The following is a 27,239-nucleotide window of genomic DNA, read 5'->3' as shown; positions in this document are numbered from 1 at the left end:
AGCAACCTATCTTTTCCTACATTATTGATATTCCTGCCTGAGTTTCCAGTATTTAACCTTGTTTTTTCTTTGTCATGCCATGAACTTCTTACACTAGCTGCTTAGTGTAGCAATTCACATCCAGCGACATACATTTTAAACTTGTTAAGAAGTTCTTTGAATCAAGTATACCGTCAGGAATTATTAGAACACAGAAGAAAGGTTACAATATCGATTCACATAACTGTGATGAACTAATTGTTCACTGGTGACTGTACTGAATCCACGCTAAAATGCTGTTTCAATCAATTGAAACAGGTTGCAGCATTCAAAAATTATCCAATTTGTCTAACCTTCAATTACAAAAGAGAGCAGTTGAGCAAATAACCTGATAAACAATGTAAAACAGGGGGACTGGACAGGGATTTTAACCAACAATCTCCTGAACAAGAGTCCAGCACCATACTGCTGTGCAACCTCACTCGGTGCAAAAGAAAAAGTAATTAAAATTGAAATATGGTACAACAAAATTCAAACTCAAAGACGAGAGTCAGCCTATCAGCAGTATTACTTTCATCTCCCAAAGGTATGTATTTGCCAGAAATCTTTCTCACAATTTTATAGTTTTCTTGAGTGTATTTTCCATTTGATACAATCAATATTACTTCTTTCTGATATGACATTAACTCATAGCAGTGTCTCAACTGCACAATGACAGCTTACACAGCAACATCTCACTGCATCATAATACCCTCATTCCTCTATTGAGATCCTATTGCTGCTACATAATATTTCTGTGCATTGGTTCAAATGGCTCTGAGCACTTTGGGACAACTTCTAAGGTCGTCAGTCCCCTAGAATTACTTAAACCTAACTAACCTAAGGACATCACACACATCCATGACTGAGGCAGGATTCGAACCTGCGCTGTAGAGGTCGCGCAGTTCCAGACAGTAGCGCCTAAAACCGCTTGGCCACCCTGGCCAGCTGTGCATTGGTATATCATTATAGTTCAGAAGAAGAGAAGTAACAAAGAAGGCAAACGTACTACTAATTATGCTGCAGTTTAATACAAAAACCTAATTAACAGGTGTAGGTCACAGTCTTCACTTGCTACAGAGATTTAGTTGTACTTATAAATGTTTAGCAGACAATAGCTAAAACAATTTATGAACTCAGATCATTGAGTGGTAAATTATGTATCTTTAGAATTCATGATCATATTCAGTAACCGCAATTATTTTTCAGTGTGAAGACTACCACTGTATGTGAAACTATAATAAAGATAACAACAACACATAAAAAAGGGATATCCCCTAATCTTGAATTTGCAACAGTGACTAAGCTCTTTAATACAGGGTGTATATGTGGACGAGGAAAAAAAATTCCCGGATTTTTCCCGGATTTCCCGGTTAAAAATACACTTTCTCCCGGATGAAAATACACTTTTTCCGTGTTAAACACTATACTTTTCCTTGGAACTGTAAAACTTATCAGTCCTTTCAGTGGTTGTGTTTTTATACACCGGCGTAGAATTTCCTGGCACTTTAGAAAACGAAACTCGGGGAAAAAAACACATTTTGGAAAGATGTCTGATGTGCAGCAACATGTACACTGCATATTTTTGTATTACGAAAGTATAGATTCATATTCCACCAAACATGACATGTTACTTTCCGACAAAAATAACTTCATTTTTCTGCAAGGTGATTAACGCTTGACTGTCAGAAAGGTGGAAACAAAATAAAATCTGAAACTAATAACACATTTTAGCCTTCCGTAACTGTGTGAGAGTATTTTAATTCACTTGACAGCTCCCGGCCACAGAAATCTATTTTGTTTTCATTTGACGTGAGAGCAATAAACGAAGAGGAAACAGCAAAATCACTTAACGTAAACACGAGTCATGTGGAGACTACCACCTCCCCACTACAACTCAGACTGCTCTGTGCATCAGGTCTGGATCTACGATATTTCCGATCTGGGGCAATATTAGATAGTGGCACTCCCCCTCCCTCCAGCGTTTGAGGTAGGACGCCAAAAATTTAAAAAACCAACTTTTCAAAAATATCTTAATTTTGTAGCGCACATCTTTCTGAAGAGTCTGATATGTTTGAGGGAACGTAAGACACATTATTTGGTCAAGAGCAGTACAACGCCTCTTTACACAGCATTCTTCCATCGCACGTCTCTGTATTCCGCTCTGTGGAATTCAAACGTGTAATATTTTGTAATGGGTGCCATCAAACGATATTCATGCCAGTGAAAATTAAAATGTCCTGCAGTGCCTCCACTGCTACCAGTCAGCCGGTTTGACATCCTGCCCCTCTTTAAAAAAATCTCACAATTAATACTGGATAGGATTATCTGCAACCGGCAGAACAAGAACTCTTCAGAAAATTTGCAGTCTTTACTGCCTATTAGCTAATAACTTGCTGTTTTGTGTGACATAAAATTAAATATAGGATACATGAAACGAGTAAAGACATGAGACAATCAAGACGGTACACATTTCTTTAATCCTCAAGTCCTTGATTTTTTTCATCTCTAATCTTGCCACAGCTTTATATGGCGTACTTTCCTTTCTGGAAAAGAATCTATTACCTCATCAAAGTTTGTCAACGTTTTGCTACATGAAAAACAAAATGTCATTGTCTAATACTAGAAAAGCTGTTAATACAAATAGTACCCAAGACTGGTGTGGTTTCTCGATCTGTTTACGTGTATTTTGTCACTGCTAGATAAAACGAAATAGGCCAGCCTAATATTGCAGCAATTGTTACACACGGCAAATAAGCAAGGCTGTTTTGGCACAAATGGTCATTTTATAACACGACAGAATATAATGAACTAAGTACCATTATCAAATGCCTATCAGGCCTACTACAAGCAAAAAGTTTGATGTTAGGAAATTGTTTCACATTTCATTCATACTCTCTAGATTCTGAAGAATAATATGAATTTGCCCCCCGAAACTGCCACCCAGGGTAGATACCCCGGTTTGTCCCCGCCCCCTAGTTCCGGGCCTGTTGCGCATACGTGGATCTGACAGCTTAGGCGCATCAGTAAAATTTTTCCGGATAGCATCTGGCTGCTTGCTGCTATTGCTTATACAGCTAACTGCCACACTTCTGTAGTCAGAAGCGGAAGAAGGTATTACTCATACGCGACTCAAATGTACATGCGCATAAGCTTGCTTGCAACCGCTCAAATGAATCTAATGTAAACAGTTGGGACGTCATGCTCATCAGAGGCAATTTGTTGTTATGAAACATTGCGTAGTCTTCCTAAAGCCAAAGCTACAAAAAAATAATGGAAAACTAAAACAATGAGAAATTCCCGGAATTCTAAAAAATTCTCCCAAATGGAAAAATTCCCAAGTTTTTCCTGAATCTCCCAGTTGTCCCGGGTCATATACACCCTGTAATAATATATGAAGTATGTTGAATGTTACAATGCTATTAACTACCCAGCTATTACTTAACAATAATGCAGACAAATGCCCATTTGAAACATTGGTAATTATCAGTGTCAGATAAATTACTAACATTCCAATTGAGTTTAGTGCACAAACACAGAAAACCATTATCGATTCCAAACAAAAATGTGTTTGTTTAGCTTACTTTTAGCAAGAAAACCATTTTATTGAACTGCAACAAAGACTCTAAGTTACGAGTTCATCACAAAATAGCCAAAACAAGCCATATTATAATAAGAAGTTATCAGTGACACATAAATAGAACCAAGATTGTTCCACTACTTTACTTTTCTCATACAAGGAGAAAACTATTCAACATTACCTATACTAGATTTGTGCTGGTGTTACTTCCTGGATACTCCTTACCTGTGATAGATGACTAATGTAACTTGACATTAGCAGTGGTGAATCCACAATAGGCTTATTCACTTGCATATGCAAATTAACCAATGTCAAATCTTCTTGCGAAGAGACAGCTGAAATAAATGATGTACTAGACACAGAATGGCTGTCAGAAGAATCAGGGATAATGGCTTCATGTTCCTGAAAGATTACAAATATGCTATCAAGCAGGAAAAACTGATATATTATTGCACATTTAAAATTGTTTGAAAATAATATAAGAATTATATAACTTAAGAACAACATTTAGAGTAAATATGTGATACATGAAATATTTGCAGTCTTTGATTGTAAAAATGTTGTTAGTGTACATGTGTTATTATGGAAGCTCTATGTAATAATTCTACAGTACTGCTTTGTACCAAGTGATGTCTGCATCTGCAGAGGGTGAACAAAATCTCACTCACTGATTCAAAGAAAAACTCAAGCTTTTTAAAGCACCATCTTCAGCATGCAATGAAACCACTCATTCTGGCTTATGTCAATTTCTGAGAAGTGCTCTCCTAAGCAAAAGAAAACGAAAAATAAGAATGTAGTGGAATAAGCACAAAAGATCAACATGGATGAGGCAACACCAAACCCATGAAGTATGTCAAAAGTAAATAATAGAAAGCAAGGACATAAAATAGAAATCTCTACCAGAAGAAAGAAAATCAACTAAATAGCAGTAACATCAGTTACAGGTCAATGATGAAAACGTGGTTTGGCTGTTGATAAGAGCACTATAATATAAGCAAGTAAAGCATTTGTGCTGAAAGCATTTGTGCTGGGAGGAGAACAAACTACTGGCAATGACTGGGTGATTCACAAAGACTATGTAGCATGCTATACTCACAGGGACTTCTAGACCATCATTAGTGCTAAGTCTGTCGTTCAAACTTTCTGGTCCACTGTGAACAAAGTAACGTGGACTGACAGATCTCTGATGTGTGGATATGGGTAAACTGCTGTTGTACTTTTTATGGGGTGTTATGATAGGATGGATTCCACTAACACTTCTTTTATCTTCATCACCTGAAACTCCCTGTAACATTTTACAAACCACTTAACATGTACGTAGACAATCTAGAAAATCACTGGCTCTTAACTGAATGGAACCTGTATGGTGCACACACACTCTGCAATGAAACTGCATGAATAGGAGTTCTCCATTACAAAACAAGAACAACAGACCTAAGGACACCAGTATCGATTAAAAACTGACAATATTCAATATTACAATGGAAATTCCAGGACGGAGTGACAACAATATGAAAAGGAAACTTTGCTACTGACACTTAGAGGAGGTGCTGACTCACTGACAGGCACAATGAAAACGACCACTAGAAATGTTTTCAGCTTTCAGACAATGTCCTCCTTCGGAAGTAGAACTCTCGCACAGTCACAACAACAACTCACACATTCACATCCATTGCCTCAGGATGGCAAAAGTCCCACTGCATCTGTAGTGAGAAGCAGACCCTCTCCAAATATGTCTAGCATCTCACTGAGGCCTTCACAGATCAAAATTACTCTTTCAACGTGGTCCGGAAAAATATCTCCGATTTCTCCCACATACCCACAGTCCAGCCACAAGGGGGCAGTCATCTCATGACCAATACCACCCAGAACTGAGTAAATGAATCACATTCTGTGCCAGGCTCTCAACGACCTGTCATCCCGTTCTGAAATGAGAAATATCCTCCGCACTGCTCCCAAAGGGGTATTCCACAAACTGCCCAACCTATCCTGCATATCCTTGGTTGTCCCTATTCCATCCCTGATCACAACCTATCGCCTCATGGTGCCTAACCTTGCAATAGATCTAGATGCAAGAGTTATTCCACACATCGTCCCACTACCATTTACTCTAGTCCTGTCACAGACAACTCCTACCCCACCAAAGGCACAGACACTTGTGAAAGCAACCATGAGATCTACAAACTTAGCTGCAACCACTGTGCCATATACTACTTGGGCATAACCAACAAGCTGTCTGTCTGCATGAATAGCCACCAACAAACTGTGGCCATGAGACAGCTGAACCACCCAGTTGCTGAACAAGCTGCCCAATATGACAAGCTTCACCTGAATGACATCTTCACAGCCTGTGCTATCTGGATTCTTCCAACCAACACCAATATTTCCAAATTTCACAAGTAGGTACTCTCCTTACAACATATCCTTCATTCCCATAACCCCCTGACCTCAACCTTTACTGGACACTGTCCTGCTCCTGCCTATCTCCTCTCCCCTCTTCCTGTTCCTCTTTCAGTATGCTACCCCCCCCCCCCCTCCCGACACACACCTTCAATCCTACCAACACACCTACAAATCCTCCCCCCCCCCCCCCTCCCCCACTCAGCCTCCTAATGCTGCAACTAGCAGTCCTATCCTGTCCCACCCCACTCCAACAAGCACCTTTCCCCACCATTCCTACTATCCCTCCCCCTCCTCGCACCATACAGCCTTCTTACCCTCCCTACCCACCCCTGCTAGATTGCTACTCATGTCAGACGCAGTCACAGCCAGACCACATGTGAGTCCATTGTTGTGTGAATGTGTAGAGCTCTACTTCTGGAGGAGGACTTTATCTGAAAGATGAAAAATGTTTCTAATACTCTTTTTCATTGTTCTTGTCTGTGATTCAATGCCTCCTCTTCCTGGTGAGTGGCAATCTCTCCTTTCAATACTTTTAATCCATACAAATTCTTAAAGAAATATTATGTCAAAAACAATCAGGTGCATGAAAAAGTCACACATAATGCAGGAAGTTTTAATACATTTACTCTTTACTACGAAGACACTCCTACAGTTGAGTCAACCTATGGAAATCCCTGACATCTGGCAGTGCTTTTAAATGCTTTCAGCTGTGAAGTGCAAACGGCTGAACACTGAAACAATCTTAGTCTACAGAGCTATGAAGAGGCATTGCAACAGAGACTTTTACGAAATCACACTGTACACGTGCGAAGCAGCTGTGCCCAGTGTACAGAAACTGCCTGGGATATTACACTACACACATAGTTCATTTTTTGTGTTCATTACTAATAGAAAATTGGCAAAATTAATACCCAGGCAATGTCGGATTTGTATCCAATATAATTACTTGCTGTGACTGACTCTCAGACAGTGGCATAAATCACCAGACTCTGCCTCCAAGTTTCAAACACACAATCATTTCTCTTCTGTGCTACTCTTTCATTTTCAAAGATTCAATGTGCTACCATTACCAACAGAAATGGCAAGAGAGATCCACCACTACTCTGAGATATCCCTGTGACAATAATTTTCCATGTGAGTGTTGGAGGAAAAAACATAAGTATTCCTCTGAACCAATGTAAGTACATAGGAAAACCAATGAATAATTACTTGATGATCTAGTTTAAAACTAGCCCACACTAAATACAAACCTGGTATCTTAACCCTTGTGCAATTTGGTGGGTGGACATAAGCAAAGAGGATGTGATGAATTACGTAGCGAGATGAAACTGTAGTGAGATTAAATATTACACAGTACTCACAGAAGAGAGAAACCTCCCTTTGCTGCATAGAAATGGTGAAAAAGAGGAGGGAATGGAGGCACAGGAGAAGGTACAGCATGTGGATGCAGAACAAATTTCATGGATATGGAATAGCTTCTATTTAAAAAACACTATTCTGAACATACCGCCTTATCAGCAATTTTTTTACATTTCTTAAACATTAAACAACATTCCATAAGCACCAAAAAAATTTGGACCAAGTAAAATTAGATTTCATCTGAACTTAGTGAGTAGAAAAAGAGAATGTGCCATGTAAATTTCTCTCATGCTGGCCATGTTGTCTTAATCATGTATGAAACCATCCCCTCTTATACCAATGTTTATTAACACATGTGACACCTGTGCTATTTTGAGTGTTCTCTCTCACAGCTTCAATGAAAGCAAGACTACCCTTTCTCCTCATAACTTTAACCTCATCCTCAACAATAAATATTTCACTTTAGAGTGGTAGATATACACCACGATAAAGGGGAAAATAGGAATCAAAATGAAAATTTCTAATCGAATCTCACTTTGAGTGAGGAAGGTTGTTCTCCATGCTTTCCCCACTACAACTCTGGTCCATCATCAGCTGTCAGAAAACAGAAAATTCCAAACAAACAGCGAATTTGTTACAGACCTACCAACATTTCCAATCAAATAATACTGGAAAGAAGCAGCAGCCTTAGTTCAACTGTCAAACATTTTCATTATGAAAAACAAGTTTTTGCAGTTCCTGTAACACACACTGTAACAAAATATTACATTACTACAGCTAGGTCATTTTATAAAACAATTTCTACCAATTATACGGAACATTTAAGTATTACTTAGCTCTGCTTGTTGGTACACAACACAGGCAAACATGCTAGCTCATACAATGTACACCTAGCACTCTATACTATGCACTGATGAACTACGAGATGGAGAGAGAGACGGATAATTAATCTAAATATATTGATTTTTAATTGTTCTGTTTTGTAGAAATGTCAAACTGTTCAAAAACTAAGCTTGAATATTAAAGCAACCAATTAAAGCCATGATAATGTCAATGATTAATTCCATGAACCTCTCTTCTGAAAGTCTCATGAATATTATCAGCATGGTATACACAATTAACTTCGTGACATGATCAATGACTCCATCAAACAAATTCTGAACATCTTTAATTTCAGATCAGTAAAAGCTATTCTTCATTTAATATTTTACATTCAAGGATCAAAATTTCCATCCCTGATGACCGGACTTCCATTCCTCATGCTTCCTCTGCACGTATGCTCAAGACTGCGCAAAGCGAAATACCAAAATTACAATTCCAATCTGCAGTGCCAACAAAATTTCACCTCTTACAGGATTCTCTTCTCTTCCTTTATAAGGAACAGCGTTTCATAGAAGTTGGATATCATATATCACAAACAAGAAAACATTACAGTAAGGTACATGAGAAAAAAGAAACTGAGCTCTGCAACAGACATCACTTTGCAAAAGTGAATGCTTGAATGAATGTACCAGTTTCAATAGTGAGCCTGATGAATTGAATGCAAAGTTGGCATGTAAATCATGACAGCAACAGGTGTCTGTTTCATAACTATTGTTTATTTACAAGGGTACTTATACAATTGAGATAATGCTTGAATGAATGTACTAGTTTCAACAGTGAGCCTGATGAATTGAATGCAAAGTTGCCATGTAAACCGTGACAGCAACAGGTGTCTGTTTCATAACTATTGTTTATTTACAAGGGTACTTATACAATTGAGAGAGCAGAAATGACTGAGACAATAGTGTATGATTACAATTACAGGTAGTGGGAAAGTCTCCTCATTGGAATTTCCCAAAGAAAATATAAAGAGAGTTGGAGAAATTGTTGTCTCCACCTCGAACACCACTTCAGCGGGCAACAGCACAGTTCCTTTCTGAATATCTTTATTAAAGCACATTTTAGTTCCAACATAATACGGAAAGTCTGCCTTAAATGTATGTAAATTTCAATAACCCACAGGAACATAAGGAGAAGACCATACTGTATTTGACACTTTAATAGGTATGGTGATTAAATAAGAGAATAAAAGAAGGATCCTCCATGATCACACCAGGGCAGATCCTGTAGACCAGACAATGCTGGTTGTCTGCCATGTCATTCCTTGTCAACATCATCAGTTTAATTTGGTATGGAGGAGCATCTCTCTTAGCCGCCATTAGCTTTCAGAAACTTAGTGCCACTTCTACCCATTTAAGTGGTTTCAGAGGCTGAAGAAGCGGTCCCTAGTAATACTGCGAACTGAACCAAAGGCCTACACATGGGATCCAGACAAGTTGCCCACTCAGCCACAGAGGCAGACACTCATCTGTATAGTACTACTACTGAATGCATTGACCTTTGATAGAAATAAACAGCAACAACAGATGGGTATTTCAAGCAGATATGAAACGATTCTCCTGTTTCCATGACACATTATGTAAAAATCACAAGAACATAAATACACTACAGCTCGCATCACATAAGACGGCACTTACACGCGTAGAGGCGGAGCAGTGGAGGGTTGAGAACTGCACGTGTGCAGCAGCAGAGAGAGCAAACGAAGTCCACGTTGCCGAATTGCGCTGCTGCGGACAACAGTCAGGCTCATTTGCCTGCAGTACATCGTACTATACGTTCAAATCCATGAGGGGAATAGTAGATATTAAAACCAATTTTGATCAGTCATCATGAGAAAAATATTAATCCACGTCTTGACGATGTTGTGTCCACTGCTTCACAGCTTCAAACTGCATGATGTCGGGAGGCGAGAACAGCTGACACAGCTTTGTGAAGACGTGAAGCACAATTTTTCTCAGAATGACAATTGTATAACTACAAGATCATTGAAACAGCTTGTAATAATTTTCGTTTATTGTAATTTGAGCTGTATTATAAGTAAAAATTTAATACACAACAAAATTAACTTCAGGCACAAACCGAAAGCATTATATTTGCTTGACAACTGCTTCTACTCAATAGAATTTTTAAAAATGTGTATAAGGTGTGTGTGTTGATGTGTTTGACTGTAGTAAAGTATAACAACTTGTGTGTCAAAAAGAATTAGTGGTAGAAAAGACTAATGAAAAGCCTATTGTAAAAATGGTCAGTAAGTTGTCATATTTTTTGCTGTTAACGGGCATTATGAGCATAAACTAACTCGTTCGGCATTACAGTGACAGACCTCATTTATAATCCATTGAACAAGCAAACAATTAACCATCATCTGTAAATAACTCCAGGGAATGATGACTGACAACATCGAAAACCACCAGTATCTCGACCGGTAACAGTTACTGTCATTTTAGGGTCTTATCCAGTTTGTGCCTTGAAAATGACAGACTTTTGGCAAATTTATCCACCTGCATTCTCAAGTGTTATTACAGCATACAACATGGTGGGAGAAGCTTAACTTCTCCTTGGGCAATATGCTGGACATTATAGTCTCCATAATTCAAAGGATACAAAGCCCTAATCAAAAAGGTTAGGAAGGTCTCATTATTATGTACACAACTGATATGTTGACAAACACATTTTTGAAACCACACATCTTTAAAATTAAGAAATATTATAACTTTGATCCAAAGTCTACATCGTAATACCACCTTCACTTCTATTTCAGTCTGTTTCCAAACAATCTGATGGTAAATTTATGATGATAGGTTCAAGGCTTATATCCATCATCACTTCCCTCTCAAATTAGCTTTTCAGCATGCCGCACAGGCTGTGCCCATGCTACGGGTGAGATGTTGTCTATTGCCTCATGCATAAGAGGTTCAATGAATGTTTTCTTGAATTTTTGTTGTTCTACCATATAGCCTAATCCTTTCCCCAAATTAAATCCATAAGTATACACTGACAGTGGCACGTGAGTAAACGTGAAACTTTGTGATCCCATTCATGTGCAAAGAAGTCAAGCTTGTACGTTATGTCACGTGACTTGTATAAATTATGTCACGTGACTTGTATAAATTAACGAACAGCAGGAGATCGGAACGAGTCTGGTTATTAATGTTATTAATATTTTTATTTTTAAGATGGAAAAATATCTGCTTACCTGGTGTTTATACTTAGTGTTTTATCTGTTACAGATGAATTACAGCTGGCAATGACTGACTCTGAAGCAAAGTATGACAAGAATTGTGAATCACGCCACGAAAGTGACAGCATTAATTTCCAAATGGTAGTCACTGCTATTTTTCTTACACGTAAATACAAGTTGACTCTCAGAAACAAAACCAGAAGAAGAGTCAGCAGGCAGAATAATTATCTGTGAACCTATTCCTATGACAACTTTAAAACCGCAAACACCATCACTCATTTTCCAGCAGATCTTTCTGGAATGATTCCAATTGTCCCATTTTGCATCAAGATAATACACTGTTGAACTACCTCCTTCTCTTGTATCATGAATCTTTATATGGAATGTAGTTCATGCTGCACCTATGTCACTTCTTTGAACTAAAAACTCTTTCTTAACATATCAGGAACCAATGTCTAAAAACTTCTTTACATTGATGAAGCACTTTCCATCGAAGCTAATTTTCTCCTGCATAACTGTAACACATTTTTGTGATATCGGGCATTGATCATTCACATGGAGCACTTTAAAACATCATTGTTAAAACCATCCATTTGTTTCACAGGTTCCTTGTGATTTCGATGCTTTCCAGGTGACGCAAAACCAACTTTTTCTACAGTTCCTATAGATGTGATTCATTCGTTTACAGTTCTCTTGCCAACACCACATGGTTCTGTAGTCCGTTCTGGTGTCTCCAAATGTCAACAGTAGGAGATCTGTTTCCAAATTCACACTTGAAAAAGTTATAAATGTGGCAAATAAGCCCCCCACCTGCTTGTGAAGCACTTTACATTTATTGCTGTCATGACAGATACACATTCATACCTAGATTATGCAATAAGAAAAACAAAGAAAACAAAAAAAAAAAAAACTGACAGTTGAATGAATAATTCAGTTGTCACGAAGTACAGCAACAGTGTAGCATGTAGGAGCAAGATTCTTGCTGTCTAGCTGTAACTCACTGCTAGCCACTCGGAAATAGAATGAATGTTATTGGCTGCCTGTGACTAGTGGAGGAGGATGTGCAGAACGGCTGAAGACTGGGCCGCCTTCCAACATGACACGGACTTTAGTACATTGGAAACTCCTGGAACAGGTCATTAGCTCAACTACCATACACACATTACTGATGATGCATTCTCTCTCTCTCTCTCTCTCTCTCTCTCTCTCTCTCTCTCTCTCCCCCTCCCCCCATTCTATGTGTGTATGGGTGGGGGGAGCCATGAGTGTGGGAGCATCCACACACTTGATAAACATCCCAAGTTCATAACCTGAGCCACCATCTTCTTCTTCTTGTTTATATGTCTGTGTGCAGTTCACTACATGGCAAATATTACTTCCACTCAATAAGGAGAGATTAGAATGCACATAACAGCAAAGCAGTTGTCAGATGTTATGTTCTCAATTTTTCCACTGTTAGTTCATGAATTTAACAGGAGAGTAAATGACTAATGAAGTACCATCCAACCTGGATTAAACAGGGGCTTGCAGAGTGTACATGAGGATATAAACATTACTCACCATATACTGATTACGATGTTCTGGTGTATGAATTTCATGGTCACTACGGTGGCTAGATAGCCTTGCCCTTCCTTCTGTGCTCACTACAACTGTACCAGCTGCCACAGAAGTGACACCAGTGGGTGCAGGAACGATATTAAGTTCACTCGAATATTTCTTTCTTCCACTAAGAAAAGCAAAATATCTTTGTAAGAATGACATACATCAAGCTAGCTTTTAAGTAAGCATTTCACATTATAGTGGAACCTCACTTAACAAGCACCTCCCGTAACACACAATTAGGGGGAAAAAATCATAAAATAATGACTCACTTAACGAGGGATGTTTTGCATAACAAGTGACGACGATTTTGTGTGACATCAAAAGCCGTTCACGTATGGCAGGGGAAACAGTAAACAATACAAACACCTTTCATTGTCAGCAGCAGCTTATAAACAACAGCTTGGGTTTAGCGCTCTTTCTGCTACCATCTTAGTGTGGCTTGTGATAAGACATTTTTCCGAACTTGTGTTCACACAGTGTTTTTTGTATGCAAATTCTAATAACCTTCATAGAAATGTCTCTGGAGATATAGCCACAAGAAGACGTCCGCAAGAGAAAGAAAATGGTCTTAGAAATTAAACATAAAATCACTGAAAAATGCAAACATGGTGTGAGTGTCGCTGGTTTAGCACGCACGTACAATCGGTCTACATTAACTATTTGGACTGTAACTTCCTGGCAGATTAAAACTGTATGCCGGACCGAGACTCGAATTCAGGACCTTTGGTAGAGCACTTGCCCGCGAAAGGCAAAGAACCCGAGTTCGAGTCTCGGTCAGGCACACAGTTTTAATCTACCAGGAAGTTTCATATCAGTGCACACTCTGCTGCAGAGTGAAAATCTCATTCTATTTGGACTGTCCTAAAGAACAAGGACAAGATTATGGAAATATATGTTTCAAAGGGAATGACAAGAGTACCTAAACAATGGTTTCGTTTTCTGGACAATGTCAAAATGTTGCTCCTTACATGGCTAAATGAAAAGCAATTGCAATGTGACACTATTAACAAGAACATCATTTGTGAGAAGGCGAGAATGATTTTTTCCAACCTCGTTTAGAAGATGCCAGGATCATCAGCGGTCAAAGAAGAATTTAAGGGAAGCTGGGAGTGGTTTGAGAAGTTTCAGAGAAGAACCGGCATCCACAGCACTATGGGGCACGGAAAAGCAGCCATCTCTAACACAAAGGCAGCAGAGTACTTCATTAGCAACTTCAAGATGCTCGTAGATTCTGTGGGTTTTCTGCCAATGGCTCATAGATTCTGAGGATTATCTGCTCCAACAGGATTCTAATTGTGATGAGATGGATCTATTATGGAAAAAGATGTTGAAGCGTACCTTTCTAACAGCAGAGGAGAATGCATTGTCTGGTCACGAACCAATGAAAGATCATCTCACACTGCTATTCTGTGCCAATGCAAGCAACGATGTGAAAACTAAACCGCTGCTTGTTTACCATTCAGAAACTCCATGAGCCTTCAAGAAGTGTAAAGTCCGAAAAGCAGGTTAAATGTGATGTGGAGGTCCAACAACAAGGCTTGGATGACAAGCGGTCTTTTTGTGACCAAATCAATGAAGTGTTTGGTCCTTTGGTGAAGAAACATTTGCTTGAGATGAATCTGCCACTCCATGTCTTGCTTGTTTCGGGCAATGCTCCTGCCCATTCTCCACGCCTACAAGACTGCCTCCTTGAAGAATTTCATTTCATCAAGACCAAATTTCTGTTTCCCAACACCACTCTGTTACTCCAGCCTATGGACCAGCAGATTATTTCTACTTTAAGAAGCTCTACTCTTAAGCACTCTTTGAGCATTGCTTTGAGTTGACTTAAGCTGCCAATCTCGCTCTCAGAGAGTTTGGAAACATCACTTCAACATCATTGTTGCATCAAGATGATTGAAAAGGCTCAGGAATGGGTTACCAAAAGAACTCCCACTTCTGCTCGGAAGAAGCTTTGGCCAGAGTGTGTTGTTGAATGTGACTCTGAGGCATTTGAGTCAGTACCTGTGCAGCTAGTAGTCAACGAGGTTATACCTTTGGCCAAGAGCATGGGACTAGAAGTGGATAACAATGATATCGATGAGCTTATGGAAGATCACAGTCAAGAAATGACCATCAAAGAGCTTATTGAATTGCAATGTGTTTCACAGCAGGAAGTCATGGAGAGGACTTCTCCAAAGGAGGAGGAGGAGGTGGTGGTGGTGGTGGTGGTAACAGCAAAGCTGCAATGTTCTGGTGCAACAAGAGAAATGCTGAAAGCATGGGAATCGGTTACATCATACATCATCCTAATAAAAAATTGGCTATGTACACTACAAATTTATTTGATGATAACACTGTGTCGCATTTTTGCCAATTGTTGAAGCGTTGGCATAAACAAATGACTATAGGTCGCTTCCTAGTAAAAACGAATTAGTTATGTATTATGAATAATAAAGTAACAATACTGTACGTATAATTTTCTTTGAATAAGTGGCATGAATAAGATAAAACTTTTAGTACTTTTTCTTCGTGGAACACATTATCGTATTTTACATTAATTTATATAGGATAAATTGTTTCAATTATGAGTGTTTCACATTATATGAGTAAGATTCTCAAACAAATTATGCTTGCTCTGCAAGGTTCCACTGTATTACAAAGTCAACATAGTTTGGATTCCATGAGGTCTTTCTTACGTTGTGGCACTACTGCTACTATCACGCCGAGGCAGGTTGACGGAATGCCTCAGAGAAGATGTGCGACTGGCTGTGGCACCAGTTTCTTCATCAGCAGAGTAAAATGCTTCAGAGTGATTCTCACTGCTCATTGAAACAGTTCGCTGGACTTCTTTGCACAGTATTTCTTCAGCTGCATCAGCAGTTAATGACTGGCGTGATTCTGATGAAACATTTGGTACTGCTGCATCATGCTGCTGCAAACAAACAAAGAATGTTAAAATTTTTCTGTATACGTTACACAAACAATTTACAAATAAGTTGTATTTTCACTCATTACAGTTATATTGTGTATATTTACGAGATCAAGTTGGATGGGGTAGGGGGTAGAAGAGGGGGAGGGGGAGGGGCATGGCATCAAGGATGGAGATGGGTGCAGCACCAGACTAGCGGACAGTTAGGCCAGAAGGACAGTGAAACAGAAATATGTGCCGAAAGAAGAATTCCGCAGACACAATAAAGAAAAGCTGGTACAGACATAGATCCAGATGGCACAGACTGTGAAGCTGCCATTACAGTGAAACATATTATGTTCAGCAACAATTTTTCCACTGTTAGCCACTTTCTGGCAGTGGCCATTCACTCAGATAGCCAGTAGATTTGTGGCAGTACCCACATTATAAGCTGTGCAGATGTTACAGCAGAAGTGTATATGGCACGGGTCTTATGACACATGGTCGTGCCTCTGATAGGGTAGGATATCCCTGTGACAAGATTAGAATAGATATGGTGGGTTGGTGCCTATGGCAGGTTTTGCAACTGGGTCTTCTACAGGCCAAGGGGTTGTGAGTAGGTGTGGCATAAGGATGGATCAGGATATTTCATAGATTGGATGAGCGTTGGAATACAACTCTAGGAAATGTAAGGTGGATTCAAGGTAGGATATTTCTCATTTCTGGGCACAATGAAAGATAATTGAAGCTCTGGTAAAGGTTGTGGTTCAGTTGTCCAAGTATGGGGTGATATTGTATAATAAGGGTGTGAGTTTTGTCACTATAACTGGTTTTGTAGGAGTGGGGGAGGATTAGGGCCATGCTCCCTCACTTGACCCCATCCCATCCCATCCCATCCCTCCCCTCCCCTCCCCTCCCCTCCCCTCCACTCTCCTCCCCCTCCCCCTCCCCATCACCATCTCCTCCTGTCCCAACTCAACTCAACTCAACCCAACCTAACCTAACCTAACCTAACCCAACCCAACCCAACCCAATCCTTACCTCCACTATGATAACACCTCTCATTGCTGCACCAAGAAGAGCCTCAGCAGTGCCACATTTACAACCCATTCCCTTGCTACCTCTCCCTTCCAGCACTCACCCATCTTTGCCTACACCCCTTCCTCTCCCAATTCTCCTCTTTCCCATCAGAAACAGACTGCAAAAATGCTGATCAACTCATAATTCTTAAAATTATGTCAACCTGTATTATTTGGGGAAAACTCCATATAACAACCAAAACCTATAGCGCTACTGTGTCACCTAAGGATTCTACTATTACACAATAAAATGTGATCAGTATCATTCTGTTAATATGTTCATTTGTTGCTCTATGTTTGGATTATTTATTTATTTATTTTACTTTGAAAATACGAAAACAAAATTTTAAACACTCTACAACAATTTATTTAATGTACAGGGCATCCCAGAAGGAATGATCAATACTCAGGGATATAACAGGAACACTCATTTGAAGCAAAAAACTTCTTGTGGACATATGTTCTATTCCAAATGGTTTCTGAGACAGAACACATTTAATGTACATTTGTTTTGGGCCTAGTGGCACACTAGCCCTGATCATTGGATTGGTTGTGGTAGAGCAATTAACTAATTACCATGATTGCCAGAACTTATGTCGCTAGATTTTTGTGTATGGGTTTGGATGAAGTCTTATGTGCACAAACAAAAGTTGAATATGGGAGATGAACTGCTTGGTCACATCATGGACACTACTGCCCTCATTAGGGATCACGCAGAGGCACTCAGAGAAGCAACACAATATGTTTTCCCAGGAGAGCACAAATGGATTGAAGTTGACAGTGGAATATTCAATAATTTATTGTAAACTGTACAACACCTGTAATGCGACATGTACAATAATACTTAGAGGGGAATGTGTTGAAAATTTGTATTTTTCAAGTGACAATTTGTACACTGTAATGGTTACCAACCGCTATGTATGTGTAAACCTGACAATGCACTGAATAACACAGAAAATAAAAAAAACAATGTACATTAAATATGTTCTACCTTGGAAACCATTCGGAACACGACATATCTCCATATGAAGTTTTTTGTTTCAAACGACCATTCATGTCATACCCCTGAATATTGACCATTTCTCCTGGGAAACCCCATATAAATTGATTCTCATCTACAAAGCAATCTTCAGATAACAACCATGTTCATTGAAGAACATTTTGGAGGAAAATTAAAATTTAAATGGAAATAACACAAAAATGCAGCTGAAATTCACATTTCATGACTGCACTAGAATGAACGCAATCTTTTATACTAATTCTAAATTAATGACCAAGGAAACATATATCTCTAAGAGAATTTGGATTACGTATATGACAAATTGCAGAACTTAACTGTGTGGACACTTTAATATGGTAGTTTAAGGAGGGGGATGTTTTGAGTTACCGTATTTACTCGAATCTAAGCCGCACTTTTTTTCCGGTTTTTGTAATCCAAAAAACCGCCTGCGGCTTAGAATCGAGTGCAAAGCAAGCGGAAGTTCTGAAAAATGTCGATAGGTGCCGCCACAACTAGCGTCTGCCGTCAAATACATGTAGCAGTAGTGCTACACGGCATGCTTTGTAGGCACAAAGATAAATAATGGCGCCAAAACCTCTGCGTCAAAAAAAAAAAAAAAAAAAAAAAAAAAAAAAAAAAAAAAAAAAAAAAAAAAAAAAAAAAAGGAGGTGGGAGACGAGCTTTTTTTTTCCGCCCCCGAGTTTTGACCACTGCATTTTCATACATTATCCAACGAAGTAAATACAAATTCCGTATTGCTCATCTTCGAATGTAGCAGAATTTCAATGTACTACGAAAATCCGACTGGCAAGACTGTTTGGGATGTTTGTCAATATGGTCAACTCTACGTTCTGAATTTTTTCCTACCTGTGAGAAGAGATGGTTGCTAATAGGAACCTGATGAAATGTGAATCACATGCATTATTCTCATCACCATAAGAATAATATGAATATAAACATTTTGCCATGTATTCTTTCGTGTTTGCTGCTATCTCGTTTAAATCCTGTCTGCCTAATAAACTACGAAACTAGAGTGAGACAACAGCGAACGTGGAAGAATATACGTATCGTGTCATGTTTATATTCGTATTATTCTTATGCCTAATAGTGATACAGTCAGAAATGAAGCACGGCAACTGACTAGATTTTTAAATCTAAGATGACTCTAATTTCTGTGCAGAATTTGATGTACTAAAGAAGTGGCCGCAAAGATTTTCAAACGGAGAAAAATTTTCGCCTAACTCTCGTTCAGAACATGTTCTATCATACACAGTCTATTATCTGGTTCTTGTTGATCATTATCCAAGAAAGCAGCAGTGTAAGTAACAACAAATAGCAGTCTCTTGCCATTGTTTCGCTAATGAGACGATTCCTCTCTCTCTCTCTCTCTCTCTCTCTCTCTCTCTCTCTATTTTTTTTTTTAATTGTAAGCAGCAGTAGCGCGCACAAAAGAAAGCCATGCCGCAAGCAGCGACAGGCCATAAACACTCACTATCAGAATGTGACAAACAATGCATGACACAGTACAGTAATGCATTTTCAGCTTAGAGTGACAAACACCTATAACAAAGAAAGCGGCACTTATTACCAGATCAAAGCAAAATAAGCAATCGATTCAAACCAGACGAAGCATGTGAAAAAGGAAGGGTACTCGTATAAATACGGATGGAGTGCCTGACGCATAGCAATGGCTACCTGGTAAAGCTTAACTGCTAAGCTTACGACTCGAACCAAACTACTGTAGCTGTATCGTCATTCATTCAACCTAAATCGTGTCTCATATTACAATGGACCGACTTTGTTTCAATTTGGAGGTGCGGCCTAAAACCTTTCTCTCCCCTTGAATTTCGAGTCTCAAATTTCACGTGCGGCTTAGATTCGGGAAATTTTTTTTTCCTTGATTTCGAGTCCCATTTTTCAGGTGCGGCTTAGATTCGAGTGCGGCTTAGATTCGAGTAAATACAGTATGGTTAGCTAAGAAACTGGTAGAGGTCAGGCCTGTACTACCTAGTTTCCAACACTGCCACTTTAGCAAGCAATAGTGGTAGTCATTGCTGAATGACTCTGTATACTCCACTTTGCTTTGCGTTGAGTGTTACCTACTGTTTTCTTTTATTATTTTGAAAAGAGACATGAGGCTACATTAGGTTCATTGTAGGGTTCAAATACAATTCCCACAACCTAAAAAAATGATTGGCAATTGCTATCAGCATGTGTCAGTTCTGCCTTCCCAGAACGATAAATTATGGTTGCAGGCTGACAGCTCTGTGAGAGGGAGGTGTGATTTCTCTCTCTGTGCCACTCCTAGTCCAACAATCATCAAAGATGTTGTTTGTTTACACTCACAGCTGGATCCCACATTAAAGTATCCACACTACATTAGAAGAACTGTACTTTTCTGCTTACAAACACTTGCATTTACATTATCATTAGAGTAAAAAAAATTTTTTTCATAATATAATATTAGTTGACAACAATACAACGAAAAGGATAGTTGCTACTCACCACATACTTACACAAATGCAACTCTCTCTCTCTCTCTCTCTCTCTCTCTCTCTCTCTCTCTGTCTCTCTGCTGAGTTTCAGGTAGGCACAACAAAAAGATTGTCGGAAAGCTAGATTTTGGGCAACGAGGCCTTTGTCAAAAATAGGCATCACACACACACACACACACACACACACACACACACACACACACACACAGTCCAGCAGCTGGAGCCATCCCTACACAACCTCTGCTCCCAACTCCTTGCCTCATGGCTCATATCCCTGTAATAGACCTGAATGCAAGATCTGTCCCATAAACCCTTCCACCACCACCTACTCCAGTCCAATCATAAACATCACCCATCTAATCAAAGGCAAGGCTACCTGTGAAACCAGTCATATGGTCTACACTTACGCTGCAACCACTGTGCTGCATTCTATGTAGGCATGAAACCAACAAGCTGTCTTTCCGCATGATTTGCCACCAAAAAACTGTGGCCAAGAAACAACTGCACCACCCTGTTGCTGAGCACGCCGCCCAACACGGCGTCCTTCATCTCAATGACTGCTTCACAGCCTGTGCCATCTGGATCCTTCCCATTAACATCAGCTTTTCTGAACTGCGTTGATGGGAACTCTCCCTGTAACATGTCTTATATTCTCGCAACCCTCCTGGCCTCAAACTTTGTTAGTTATTGTCCTTACTCACCTTGAGCCTTCCCTGTTCCCATTCCAGCAACACACTATTCCACCAACTCACCCACACTCTTTCTACTTCTCTCCTTTTCCACCACCCCCACCCACCCTGTCTCCTCCATCCTCCATCTAACCTCCCAAAGGCACCTAGCTGTCCTACTCTCCATCTCGTCCCTTCATGCTCCCAGCAGGTCTTTACCATCCCCCACTCCTACCCTGCTATCCTTCCCCCTCCCCGCCCCAGCCTCCTCCTCACCCCCAGCCGGTTGCCTCTCCCATAAGGCACTGCTGCTCGCAGTGTGGCTCCAGCTGCCAGAGACTGTGGTCGTGTGTGTGTGTGTGTGTGTGTGTGTGAGAGAGAGAGAGAGAGAGAGAGAGAGAGAGAGAGAGAGAAAAAGAGAGAGAGAGAGGGAGAGAGAGAGTTGCATTTGTGTAAGTGTGTGGTGAGTAGCAACTATCCTTTTCATTATATTGTTACAGTCCATCCTGTATTTTCCATTGCTTGCTTAGATGATAATAGTCATTTGTTACTTTAGTAATTTGAATGACATGCATAAAACACTCACAAATTTAAGTTTTAATTCTCAAATAAGATCATTAAGTGTTAAGTTGTGTGTCCGCTTGAGAGTAAATATTGGCAAACTGCTCTCAAAAGGCCTCCTAGTGAAAAACTTTCAAACGTATAAGGGTCGCTGAACCAGGTCCTGTCCTCTCCAAGAGCAGCTTGCAAAAAAATGGCAGAGTGTGTGAGAGTCACTCTCTGAAAGCAGCACCTTAAAAGATGTTGAAATAAAAGTGGCCAAAGAAACTGTGGAACTGATAGGAATTTATGAAGCTAACAAAAGCTTGTGGAATATAAATTGTACTGAATATCATGAGACAAAGAAGAAATACAGTCTTTTGATGGAAACAGAAAGCCATTTTTAATGTTCAGGAGAAGAGGTTCAGAGGACCCATCAAAATTTAAGAAATATGATAAGGAAGTATAATGCTGACAGAATTTGAATAGATGACATGCACTTAACTTTTTTATCATCATCAATTTATACGAAAATAAATACCTGCTATTGGTAATGTTAATGTCTTGTTGTATGAATATTGGCTTTGATTTCTACAATCAGTTCAGAAATAAAATACTGATAGCAAGCTGTAATGTTTTAAGGTATCTTAAAGAGCTCAAAAAAATGTAACAGAAGTGGGGCAGACAAGAATTACAAAAGTGACTGGCTTTACTTTGATGCAATGAAGTTTGTTAGTCTATGGCTGGCTTCCTGTGTTCCAACACAAAGCATTGTGGTACATCTGGTTATTTTCTGCAAAATATACCATCAGATAACAAGATGGCTCCACTGTCAGGAAACTTCACTCTTAGTAAAAATAAAGTAACATCATCAAGGTGTTTTTAATTTAATTTTTATTTGTTTTACTTTTTTCCAGAGAAGTATTTGTTTTGCTGCATTACACCTCATGGTTTCTTCTTCATCTATAATCTTCTTCATTTTCGTAGCACCTTCCTGAAGAAACAGGGTCCATTTTTTGAATCAATGCATGCCATTTATTATGATTTAAAACTTCCTGAGAATTTAGGTTTCTTGATCTGAGATTTCCATTTATAGTGACCGGGAACTGTCTCTGGCCTTCAACAGGGAGATGATGGACTGAGCTGGTGACTGAAGTAATGCAAGGGTACATAATTTTTGCATAGTTATAGTCGGGATCTTTCCCATAAGTTATCCGTACTTTCATAGCTATATATAAACAAGTAATCAGGTAGTTTATTAATGTTCTGTTGGGTATGTTCCATGTAACACAGACATCGACATATTTGCATATGATATTACATGTTAGCATCAATATCTGTCTGTGTTGTACTGTTGTCCGTTTGAGGTATTCTTTGGGCAGTGTGCAGTGGTTGGACTTTGCCTGCAGGCACCTTCACATAAAGTATGTCATGGAGCTTCCAACACCGCATGGACCACTGAAGGAGCACCACAGAGTAGGTGATGTCAAGACCTGCCAAGGAAGAATGTATATTCTACAATGTATAGATCAATTGAGAAGCTGTTATATTGTTTCAGAGTAGTTCGGGTATCCACACTGATACAAACGTCTCAAAAATGAGATCAACAGGAAGTGCAAAATGGCTAAGCAGGGATGGCTAGAGGACATATTTAAGGATGTAGAGGCTTATCTCACTAGGGTTAAGAATGATACTGCCTGCAGGAAAATTAAAGACACCTTTGGAGAAAAGAGAACCACTTGTATGAATATCAAGAGCTCAGATGGAAACCCAATTCTAAGCAAAGAAGTGAAAGCAGAAAGTTGGAAGGAGTATATACAGGGTCTATACAAGGGCGATGTACTTGAGGAAAATATTATGGAAATGGAAGAGGATGTAGATGAAGATGAAATGGGAGATACGATACTGCATGAAGAGTTTAACAGAGCACTGAAAGACCTGAGTCGAAACAAGGCCCCGGGAGTAGACAAACATTCCATTAGAACTACTGATGGCCTTGGGAGAGCCAGTCCTGACAAAACTCTACCATCTGGTGAGCAAGATGTATGAGACAGGCGAAATACCCTCAGACTTCAAGAAGAATATAATAATCCCAATCCCAAAGAAAACAGGTGCTGACAGATGTGAAAATTACTGAACTATCACTTTAATAAGTCACAGCTGCAAAATACTAACACGAATTCTTTACAGACGAATGGAAAAACTGGTAGAAGCCGACCTCGGGGATGATCAGTTTGGATTCCGCAGAAATATGGGAACAGGTGAGGCAATACTGACTTTACGACTTATCTTAAAAGAAAGGTTAAGAAAAGGCAAACCTACGTTTCTAGCATTTGTAGACTTGGAGAAAGCTTTTGACAATGTTGACTGGAATACTCTCTTTCAAATTCTAAAGGTGGCAGGGGTAATATACAGGGAGCGAAAGGCTATTTACAATTTGTACAGAAACCAGATGGCAGTTACAAGAGTCGAGGGGCATGAAAGGGAAGCAGTGGTTCAGAAGTGAGTGAGACAGGGTTGTAGCCTCTCCCTGATGTTATTCAATCTGTATATTGAGCAAGCAGTGAAGGAAACAAAAGAAAAATTCGGAGTAGGTATAAAGATCCGTGGAGAAGAAATAAAAACTTTGAGGTTCGCCGATGACATTGTAATATTGGCAGAGACAGCAAAGGACTTGGAAGAGCAGTTGAACGGAGTGGATAGTGTGTTGAATGGAGGATATAAGATGAACATCAGCAAAAGCAAAACGAGGATAATGGAATGTAGTCGAATTACGTCAGGTGATGCTGAGGGAATTAGATTAGAAAATGAGACACTTAAAGTAGTAAAGTAGTTTTGCTATTTGGGGAGCAAAATAAGTGCCAATGGTCCAAGTAGAGATGAAATAAAATGTAGACTGACAATGGCAAGGAAAGCGTTTCTGAAGAAGAAAAATTTGTTAACATTGAGTATAGATTTAAATGTCAGGAAGTTGTTTCTGAAAGTATTTGTATCGAGTGTAGCCATGTATGGAAGTGAAACGTGGATGATAAATAGCTTAGACAAAAAGAGAATAGAAGCTTTCTGAAATGTGGTGCTACAGAAGAAAGCTGAAGATTAGATGGGTAGATCACATAACTAATGAGTAGGTATTGAATAGAATTGGGGAGAAGAGGAGCTTGTGGCACAACTTGACTAGAAGAAGGGATCGGTTGGTAGGACATGTTCTGAGGCATCAAGGGATCACCAATTTAGTACTGGAGGGCAGCGTGGAGGGTAAAAATCATAGAGGGGTACCAAGAGATGAATACACTAAGCAGATTCAGAAGGATGTAGGCTGCAGTAGGTACTGGGAGATGAAGAAGCTTGCACAGAACAGAGTAGCATGGAGAGCTACATCAAACCAGTCTCAGGACTGAAGACCACAACAACAACTAAATGTTAAAGTTAAATATGCTTCAAGACTGATTTTACAATTTAGCCACCCAGAATTCTCCCACTGGCCGATTTTTCTCCATCAGCTGGTACACAGTAAAAATTGCATCCATCATTAGTGAGGAAGAAGAGCCAGATTGGACGGTAGTTGTGTATTCAGCAGAGTCACCATTGCACTTAAAAATAGGTACTATTATACCATATGACCAATCGGTGGGTATATGGCCAGAATAAATGACAGAGTTGAAGAATTCTGAGAGTCAGGTGTTCGCTTTGTCGTTATGTTCCTCAATTTTTCATAGGTCTGCAGGAAGTCATCTGGTCCTGGATCCTTTTCGTTTCTCATGTTATGAATGGCAGCTTTGACATTATCTGCTGTGATACAGAGAGCTGACCCAATCATGACACTGCCTTTTGGCATTGGTGGATGAGGTAATTTAATAAGGATATTTCAGTTAAATACTGTCACCACTGTCCCAGAATCGTGTTGGTTTCATGAGCCACAGACCACTCTTATCTTTTACACACGTGTAGTGTTATATATTCTGACCTACCCTACACTGTGCTCAAGCCAGTGAGACTAAGATTTTTTCCCTTTCTTTAGTTGTTAGTTGGTTATATAAATGCTGTAGGTAATTTTCTTTGTCCTCTGCAACTGCTTGTTTTGCAGCCTGTTTGGTGGCATTGTAATGCTGAAGGTTTTCATCATTATAGGAAGCTATAATTGAAAGCTGATTTTTTTTTGCATGTTTTTTTCTTTTACTTTGTCCACAACCACATCTGTTTATCAATTCTGTGCAAACCTGGCTGTGTTATACCAAGCTCAGTTTGAGCCACACCAGATAAGAAATTGTCAAACAGTGACCAAGTGTGGTCAATACGAGCAGAATCAATGGGAGGGAAGACAGTCTTTTCATTGATGGCCATTTTAAGTCCTTGTAGCTTCCATCACTTGGTTTTGGCATGGCCTTTCACATGGAGGTTAGTACCTAGCAGTTTACGTTAAGGTGCTAGGCATTCACATGGCACGATCTTGGTGCCTGTGACAATTTCAAAATCACATCGGCGGAGCAATATATAGTCATTCTGGGTATTGTGCCCGCCACCAGTGTAAGTGATCAGGTGTGATGTACGTTTCTTGAAGAAGGTATTGGTACTACCTAGGTCATTTGTTTCCACGAATTCTAGGGTTCAGTACCTGTCTTCATTCCTCACACTAAAGCCAAAATTTCCATTGCACAAATACTCCTCACTGGTACTGCAATATGCCCATTAAGATTCCCACACAGTATAAATACACCTTCTCACTACATGTCACAACAGCATTTTCAAACTCATTCCAGAATGTGTCTTAGCTGTTTCATTGCATCCTGTCTGTGGAATACACTTGGAAAAAATATGAATTCAATGATCTGGGGTGTCAATGAGCACTGACATGAGATGAATAGAATATCGATGTACAATTGGTACGTGGTTGTGGAATTTTTCATTCACTACAACAGCAACAACTTCGCTACTATTTCTTCCATGAGAGATCAACTTACACATGTCCCCAGAGCTTCTGGATTTCCATCCTTTCCAGTGTATCTTTTGCAGGCAGGCTAAAATTGACATGATGAGATTTTAGGTTTCTGCCAGTTTCCAACTACAGCTTGTCAAAGCCCTAGCATTCCAAGAAGCAATATGTAATTATTTATTTTGGACTTGCTTCTTTAGCCAAACTGATCCTTGGTTTGGTATCCCTCGCTCTCTTCTCCCACTGGGTGGGTGAGATCAACACAGGTCACCTTCAGGGGACACCCTAGCATTTCAGATAATCTGACTTGTGCCGCTTACCCAAGAGTTGCAACAATGAATGACCAACCAGACTCCCACCAGGGCCTACCATAATGCATTTTATACAGGCCTACTTTTATACAGGCCTACCATAATGCATTTTATACCTTCTGCTAAGTTTAAATTAGGCTGCCTCTAACATGGGGTCAGACACCTTCTGTAGCTGCTCCTCTGGAGTACATACACTATAGATTTGCTCTTCTGCCACTAATGCCGCACCAGAGTCGACCTTCTCCACCAAAGGTACCATTTAGGACTTCATAAAATTATGTATTTTCTAAATGATGAGTTT

The 27,239-nt window shown here is 39.5% G+C and overlaps 1 protein-coding gene across 1 annotated transcript in view; it reads right to left on the bottom strand.

The window, feature by feature from the left end:
* LOC124595233 (transmembrane protein KIAA1109) overlaps window positions 1-27,239 on the bottom strand; it is a 509,204-nt gene that overhangs the window by 330,657 nt on the left and 151,308 nt on the right. The window contains exons 28-31 of the mRNA XM_047133891.1: window positions 15,704-15,939; window positions 12,984-13,149; window positions 4,695-4,883; window positions 3,824-4,000 (exon numbers count right to left, since the gene is read on the bottom strand). Of these exons, the coding sequence (XP_046989847.1) occupies window positions 3,824-4,000; window positions 4,695-4,883; window positions 12,984-13,149; window positions 15,704-15,939 (768 nt within the window). The remainder of the gene's footprint in view (window positions 1-3,823; window positions 4,001-4,694; window positions 4,884-12,983; window positions 13,150-15,703; window positions 15,940-27,239) is intronic.

Source organism: Schistocerca americana, chromosome 2 (genome assembly GCF_021461395.2).
Source record: "Schistocerca americana isolate TAMUIC-IGC-003095 chromosome 2, iqSchAmer2.1, whole genome shotgun sequence".
NCBI classification, from domain to species: domain Eukaryota; kingdom Metazoa; phylum Arthropoda; class Insecta; order Orthoptera; family Acrididae; genus Schistocerca; species Schistocerca americana.
The sequence above is the reverse complement of the archived record's forward strand: the minus strand, read 5'-3'. Positions and strand labels throughout refer to the sequence as shown.